This window comes from Oncorhynchus gorbuscha, linkage group LG01 (assembly GCF_021184085.1).
Source record: "Oncorhynchus gorbuscha isolate QuinsamMale2020 ecotype Even-year linkage group LG01, OgorEven_v1.0, whole genome shotgun sequence".
NCBI lineage: Eukaryota > Metazoa > Chordata > Actinopteri > Salmoniformes > Salmonidae > Oncorhynchus > Oncorhynchus gorbuscha.
Window position 1 is genome coordinate 72972036 of NC_060173.1, and position 8742 is coordinate 72980777.

At 38.8% G+C, this 8742-nt stretch overlaps 1 protein-coding gene across 1 annotated transcript; it reads right to left on the reverse strand.

Moving 5' to 3' along the window:
* Positions 1–1329: 1329 nt before the first annotated feature.
* twist2 (twist-related protein 2) lies at positions 1330–5609 on the reverse strand. Its single transcript, XM_046329877.1, has 2 exons — positions 4869–5609; positions 1330–1979 (listed from the first exon to the last, which is right to left on the reverse strand). Exon 1 carries the CDS (start codon positions 5383–5385, stop codon positions 4900–4902), a length of 486 nt encoding a protein of 161 aa, XP_046185833.1. The 5' UTR covers positions 5386–5609; the 3' UTR covers positions 1330–1979; positions 4869–4899.
* Positions 5610–8742: the final 3133 nt, after the last annotated feature.

Sequence of the window (8742 nt, forward strand, 5' to 3'; positions counted from 1 at the left end):
TAGAGAAAACACTTCGGCTACATGGTAAGAAAGTTCTAACGATGATCTTAATGCTACGAAGTCTCTGGGAAACGAGGCCCTGAACAGGTGCGTGCAATGAATATGGGCCTAGGGCTACTGGATTGGATGCAGGTGTGAGCATGGGAAATAGATAGGCCTATGTGACTTCACGTTCCAGCTTCCTATTTGAGTATGCTAAAGGCTAGCCTACTGCAGCATCCAAGAGCATCACAACTGGAGAACATTACTGTACATCGCAGGTGCTTCCACATCAAAACGCTGCCAGTTCCTCCATCAGGATTTGAACACTCATCTTGAAGTTTAATTCAGGTTGTTTGGTGTATGTCTGCCAGTAGCTTGCAGTCAGGCTTCTATGTTGAGGCATCGTTATCAAAATAGGAATTCGTCTTTACATGCCTTAACATCATGGTTAACCACCATAGGTGAGTTTGCTTTTTTTACAAGTCATTTTCGTGATATTTCCCGAAGGCGCCATGCAGTGAAATTCAACGTTTTTGTAGGCCTGGCACCTTTTTCAAAATGACAATAACCCTATAATTTGACAATGGGCATGCAAGACAATAAAAGTCAACAGCAACGTTATAGCAACGGTTTGTCATAGTGGAATGAATGCCAAAACGCTGAACTTGCACTGAGTGACCCGCACTGTGCAAACTGTGTTTAACAATAAGGTCCTTTCACTGTTTAGAGATGTATATCTTAACCAAGTCTGGGAAAATTGAACGTAAACAATCGTATGCTTTGAGAGTGTGTGGGTTAGATTGAAAGGGAAAATTAAGAGGTCTACCAGGGGCCCGGTATTTAAAAGCTGCGCGATAGTTATTGTCGTTATCTGCGGTTGTTCGGGCTCCCTTGCTCGTTAAAGAATTCCCCTCACGGCATCGCTATTTAAATGATTACGTTGTTATTAAGGCGGACAATACTTTTATATGCCTTTGGTTTGAAACTGGCTCGAATTACCCCCGCTGTTAATAAAGCCCGGCAGTTTTCATTTGACGGTTTTTAGCGGGTGATTTTTTTTTTCCACAACAAGAGGAGAAAGAAAAGCTCAACAAAATCTCACACTAATCAGTGAAAGGAGTGTTTGTTTTCGCCTTGTCTATGAAATTATCCGGAGAAAATATGGCAGAGACCCTTCCTCAAACAAACACTGTTAGCGAGTAACAATAGTCATTAGCGAGTAACAATAGTCACACATATCACACAGTAGTGTCGTGGATTTTTTTTTACAGTCACAAAGAAATAATGCAATTGTTTTTCTTAATTAAATCTCAAACAAGATGCAAAACGATCAGGAGAAAAAAATGGTATGGTTTTTACTCAGTTTATTTGAGTTTAAACTTTTTTATTTGTGTAGCCTACTGGAATTATTTACATTGATATATAATATAGGGGATATAGCATATGTCATAATGGCACAATTGCTACGGTATTCTATGGAAACATAAATCAAAGGGCTCAACTTCATCATTCAAAAATATGTGTTTTAATAAATAGGCAAAAAAAACGGAGTTGAACATCCATGGAGCGTACTTCAATAACGTATTCTAAATTGCATTGGTCCCTTACAAGCTGAAGATACTTACAGGTATGTACAATAAGAATCATTTATATACTTCTATGTATTGTTTTTAAAAACAGAACGAAAAATAATTTCCCCTCCAAAAAATATCAAATATGGCTTTTCCTACTATCATCACCGACATTAAAACAACGTGATAATGCACCAGTAGACACTAGAAGCGTCATACCACACTGTCTGACAACACTGTCTGAGTATGCAACATGATTTTCAAGGTTATTTTGACTCCTTTTCACACTGTTCCATGTGTTAGGTAATTGCACTCAATGCACTCCAGGAGAGCTGTGTGTCACATTTACGTCTCTTGACAATGTTTCTGAGGTTCGTGGGTTCTTCAATAGATTTGGTGTCTTCATACTTTGTAGAAGTAAACAGTCTATAACAGTAAAAAACAAAACAAAAAAAAACATCAAAATGTTAGCACCAAATTACCAAAATTACAGATTTATTGCATATATATTATCAAGCAAAAGCTTTACAATATAGTTTAACTAATACATCACATGCATAGCTTTATTGCACTTAATTCCTGAAAGAGAATGCTAAGGCTAGCAATGACACCGTGCATTGTCTATTGGCCTTAAGGGTGGCACAAGTGTCTATTTGAAACGTTCACTGGCATAGGAAGTCATTAATGAAACAATTATTTCGCACTGAGTGAAACCATATGTCAACAACGGAAAGGGATTTCATGTTAAATGTGGTGCATAAACCACAGTGGCCTATGTAATTGCATCACTGGAAAATAACAGAACAGGCCAAAGAGACTGTAAGGGATATGAGCACCTGTCCGTTTTAGGATGTTTTCATTTCTATGGAAGAGTGAACATACAGCATCATAAATCTATTATAAATATTTATGCAGTTATATTATTCCGAATGTAGTCTATGCGAATGCATTTCATTCACAGTTGGCTACATTTCCTTTCAGTAATTTATGAGGCAAAGTGTAAATGCCGCAATTAGCCTATATTTCTATTAGAATTTAGATGGCCGTTTTGTTTCTTGAATTCGTTTAATAAATATTCCTAGGCTAGAATTTGCTATACATAGTGAGTATGTGTGGGTAAAACATATTTGTATTCGTTTTGTTCAATAACCCATGTAAGGAGGAAAAAGAGCTAAGCTGATTACATCAGCTAATAGGCTAATGCACGTATAAGTAGCCAAGTCTCTGGGCCTAGTTTTGATTTGAGCCTCATAAATTGTTGATAATATTTTAATTATGTCGTTTTAATGAGAACAAATGAATGTAAAGACCACATCCCAAGAAAAAGAACATGTCATTCTGGGTTTGTCTCTTATTTTCCTTTGCCCTTCCTTCCTCACACAGGCTAATGAAACCCCAAACAGCATTGGCAGCAGCATTTGATATTGAAAAGACGTCCGGTAAAGTTCGAGAAGGACCACCTTCAAATGTACAGTGTTTACACAAATCGCCATAGTGTCGTTTATTTGTCCTCTTTACAGAAGAGCTGGTTTAAAGCCTACGGCAACAAAGTCTTTCTGGTGATCGATTGATTTGCGAGTGGGCGGTCTGTCAACGACATGGTTCCAGTCCATGGGAGCTAATCAAACCAAAAGCAGGCATTATTTCACTGGAAAGGTGTCCTTCGCGGTCACGATTTTGAATCCATGTTCAACTCATATACGACTTTAATATGTTTTCCAATACACCAGTAGGCTACTAGAATTGGTCTAACCTATTCAGAGCAGACATGTCATTTAATAGCATAGGTAAATGTGTGGCCTATACTCCTTTAGAAAGAAGTAGGCCTAGGCATATTAACAATATTTATAATAATTATTTGAAGCAGCAAACCATTCCTAACCATTCCTATTTTTGAACATGTAGCCTATGCCGTATCAAGGCTCTTCATTCTCCATTTGACAAAATGTGCATTAGATTTACACTACTCTAATTAGGTCAAGGGCACTGGACAAGAAAACAAATCCATTCAGATTGTTGTGTGGCATGCATAGTGATGCATAAATACGTCTCAATGACTTGCTTCACAGCGCAAAGCCGCACAACGGTTTGGGTAACGGTATGCAATGATAAGGGAAGTAGAAACTCTCAAAATACCGTATCCATTTTTTTTTTTTACATGCAACCAGCTAGTATAGATAGCCTTTAGTCCTAATGGCTCGCATATTTAATCAAACGCTGGTTTAAACTCTCAGGCCCAAGCCGAGCGTTGCCATTCCTGCGGCCTCCATACAAGAAAGTTCTCCATTGTGAATGTAAATTACCCGTGGTAGGCTGTTCAAGTCTACTGCGTTTTTATGCGGCCAACCACTCTCTCTCTCCCATAGGCCCTCCGTCTTCAAATGTCGTTAAAGAACGGACAAGGACTAAGTGCAAGACTCACATCTCACCGCAGAGTTTAATGTGTTTTCGAGCTGTCATGCCACTCTCAGCTGGGAAAAACCCCATACGTTTCTACCATTATTCACTCCCCCAGTGTCAGTGAAGCTATTTTATAGTTGTCTTTGGTTGCTACCTCGGTGCTTGGCAAGTAAACAATGTTCCAAAACCATTATTTACATTAATAACACCAAGTTTCCATGTCCATAAATCATGAAGCAGCCATATTCTTATTGTAAATAAAGTACTCCATGACCCTCACTAACTTATTTTAAAGACCGTTTTCGTCTCATTTAGCAAAAGTGTTGTTGTCAAGCAATGCTGATGGAGCACTTGTTTAACTGTGTATTAACCTGGCTCATGCTCAGGTCATCCACACGCGTTTCTGCGCGTCAGACTCCGGGTGCGCGCGGACTGGTGAAATGTATGGCATGGATGTGTACGAATGTTATTTGTAGGCTATTGAGCTACCAGATTCATTTGATCATACAAATTCACTGCACAATTGGGTAGGTTACAATTATTCCGTACATAATTCACTATACTATTGTTGTTACCTAAAGAATTAGAGGGGATATGGTTTCGCTTTGAAATCAATAGCCTACCTGACGCTGACTTTATGCTAAAGCCACAACCTAATATTTGTTTCCCCCAGGGTCATTAACCAGTGCCAATGCTATAACTACTGTATGTGAGGTTCGCCATTATTATCACTTGTTAAATTTGCCCTATAATGTTCACGAATTTCAACTAGGATATAGGCTAGCCTATAGGAATAGGCCTACTCTTTATGTTCACAACTTGTATGCATAATAATAATCATCATAATCACCATTTAGGACTTATTTTTGGTTTGGTTTCGTCTAATGGGAGGTAAAAGCTGCATTTGCCACCTACCGCTTTGGCAATGAGTGAAGGGCTTTGGGTGCTAGTGCGTTGCAGACATTGACCACGCGCCCTCCATCCTCCACACAGAGAACGCATAACTGAGTCTCTCGTGCGCAACGTAGCTGCAGCTCGACATCTTGTTGTCCATCTCATCGCTTTGCAGCACCTGATAGAGGAAGTCTATGTATCTGGAGGCCAGTTTTAGTGTCTGGATCTTGCTCAGTTTATCCGAGGGTAGAGTGGGGATGATTTTGCGTAAAGACGAGAAGGCTTCGTTGAGCGACTGTGTCCTTTGCCTCTCCCTGACGTTGGCCAGGCACCGCTGGTTCTGCAACTCCTCGTAGGACTGATTGCTGCTTGGACTCGTTTTTTTGCCCCGTTTCACGGAACCCGGACTGCTGTCTTCGCTCGTCTTTTTACTGTGTCTCCTCTTCCTTCCAAATCTTTTCTGTTGTCTGTCCAACTCCTCCTCGCTGGTCACTAGGCTATCCACAGGGGAGATGGGAGAACTCGAGCCCTCTTCCATTTCTCGTTTAAAGAAATGCAAGGATATCGAAGAAAAAACGGTCTCCACTTTTGAAGCCTGAGTTAGAAAATATATCCGAATATGCAGCCAGGCACCGACAGAAAGCCGTTTTAAAAAATGTCTTACTCTACGACTATTCTTCTCTTTACGTCTTGGGAGTCTGATACAGTACTTTCAAACGTACGCTTGGCACCGTCCTTCTCTCGCAGGACGTTTTTCCTTACTTTTTGGGGGGAAACTTTATCCAAGTTTCAGATGCTAAATAGTTGTCTGAGTGGAGGGGGAGGCAGTATTGGACTCTGATTGGCCAGCTAATAAACAGGAGGGAACAGTCTTAAGTTACACTCCATCATTCTAGCAGCCCAGGACTTCAGTCAGAACACATGTGATGGTCATGTCAAAACAATCAAATATGACAAAAGTAACAATAGGTCTATTATTATTATCTGCAATAATTCATGTTCTAGCCTTCCTATTCCAAATATAGTACGTTTATTTGATAAATGCATAATAACAATTCTGAAAAGTGTGTTGTTTCTTATTTAACAACACACTTTTCATTTGGATATTAATGAACAATACACATTTAATTCCGTTATACTGACTATCTTAATATAGTGACATCAAGATAAACGATAAATAATAACCTAAATATATATAGGCTTATATGTAATCTAAATCATATATAGTTGATATCTCTCTATGATGCATCTCAATAGGCCTTCTATTCAAAATCAAATAAATGTATATTTGTCACATGCGCAGAATACAACAGGTGTAGTAGACCTTACCGTGACATTCTTACAAGCCCTTAACCAACAATGCAGTTCAAGAGATATAGTTAAGAAAATATTTACTAAATAAACTAAAGTATAAAACAAAATAAAAAGTTAGACAATGAAATAACAATAGCAAGGCTATATACAGGGGGTACCGGTGCCGAGTCAATGTGCGCGGGTACAGGTAAGTCGAGGTTATTTGTACATGCAGGCAGGGGTAAAGTGACTATGCATAGATAATAAACAGCGAGTAGCAGCAGTGTGAAAACAAGGGGGGTCAATGTAAATAGTCCGCTGTTAAGGAGCATTTTGGACCTAGACTAGGTGCTCCGGTGCCGCTTGCCGTCCGGTTAGCAGAGAGAACCTATAAATCTATAAGTTCGGTGAACATTTAGTTTGTGAATACATAGAAAATACTTACCCTATACAGACAGTTGGGAATAGATACACTAGTTCACTAATTAATCAAAAGTATGTATGCTTTCCCAGCTTTTATCATGTGGAAGTCACCGAAAAGGTAACGTGTTTCTGTGAATGCCTCCAGTGGACGTTTCGCATTGGCGTTTTGGCAAAGTTCCACCTCTTCATGTGTGATGTCATGTTTTCGACACATAACGGTGCGCAAGTGGCTCGTAATAACGGCCGAATTGTCTGCTGCCAAAATGCTTTTAACATTGGAGTAAAATCCCACTGTATATGTGTTTTACCTATACATTTATCTGTAATATTAAGATATAATTCATTGAAATCCTTCCTCATAATTATGAAATACATGAATTGCACCATGAGTTTAATTGCTTGGTAATATGTGTGAAGGATGAAGCAAGTGATTATATTCACCCAGATGCAAGATATAGATTTTATTTTGTGCAATGTTATTCTTATAAACGGTCAATTATATGAAATCAAATACTGTAGCCTACTTCAATACCTCTCTGAGCAACACAATCCCACACTCAATTCGTGTAAATATGCACAAAAATATTTAATCAGATTTCGTGCATTTTTCTGCGGTTTTGTCTGGCTTGATTCTTGTGAAAATACCAAAATACCAAATTGTGCGACTTCATTCATAGGAAAATATTTTTGGGGGGGGCAAACTTCGGAACAATTTTTGACAGTTATTGAAGCAATGCTTTTTGGGCAATGATGTTCTACACTCCCTTTTTTGTGTCCCACATTTATTTAAATATAAAAAACGTGTCAACAACCCAATTTTGTTAATCAACCAGGTTGTCACCGAAACACTTATATTATAATAGTAGCCTTGTGTTTTTATTTGATTTGATTAATGCCAATGTTGTTTTCTATGCTTGTTTTTTCTTAATACGTTAGGATCCTGGTGCTATGTCTGATTTGGTGAGGGTTGCCAGATTGGAGAAAAAAACTGTATTTTCCAGATTTTTTGTGTCATATCGATGAAGGTATTTCTTGGGGAATGGGGATACATTTTCATGATGGGAAAGAAATTAATCAATAAATGTGGGGAAACAGAAGACCTGCAAAGAAAATCTGTTTGGTTTAAATTTCCCTGGTACAACTGCGTGGTATTTGAACTATAACGAGTCTGGACTATGATCAATTAAGCAGTTAAGTGGATAATGTATCATGTAAAGTAACGAATTATGTTGGCACTTCCAAGGCCATTTCATGATGATTATGATTATTTCATGATGATTATTGCAGTTGTGTCAATCATGTTATATACTTAGACTATCGTAACAAGGACTACGCATGCATTGTAGGCCTACTGCCTCTGCCTAGGTTTTCATGGCAATGACTGTTAGAGCTCACTTTGTCACGTATGAGCCCTGGTTAGAGTCCCTGTTGCAGCTTTCACTTTTTCCCGCTACACTGGTGGCGGCGTTGCGATCACGTCCAGCTCACGTCTAGTGGTGGGAAGCATTCTGTTTTTCAACATTGTGTTGGAATGTAATTACATTGATATAGCTAGTGAATAATGGATAAGCAACAATGTGCATGATGGATAGAAGTAGTCACTACAGGTGACTACAGGTAGTCAAGCCTTACATTAATGTTGCCTGAAGCTAAATGGAAAGGGCTATGCCTTGATCAGTTATTCAAAAGAAAATCCTCTGTGACTGTCAACTTGTGTAAAGTAAACTTAACAGTGTGGACCCGGAACAAACACATTCTACACATTTACAAACTACCTGTTTAAAGTGTTATTACAACGACGGTGTTCTGTTGTTACTGAAGCATGTATCAAATAACCTGACAATGACTCACATCATATGGGTAGACATATAATGTGTGTTGTGCAGCAAAACACAACTATCCTTTTTTAAGGATGCAAACCAGTGATAGGAATCACTGTTGATCCATCCTGTTTGATCTAATGAGAAGGATGTAGGATTTCTGCTGCCTAGAATCGAGGCCTTTCCCAGTCATGAAGGATGAAGCTAGGCCCCTCTTGGTTCTCATTTCGAAAACTGAACTCATATTAGAGGTTATATGACAGACTCTCCTATACCACTTTGCCCAACATGTTATAACACCAGAGATTGTAAATAAACCCTTTTTAATGTGATATAACTTGTATCATTATTATAGGGCT

Excerpts from the sequence above, each read along its gene's own strand:
- twist2 (XM_046329877.1), bottom strand. The coding sequence starts at position 5,385 with ATGGAAGAGGGCTCGAGTTCTCCCATCTCCCCTGTGGATAGCCTAGTG.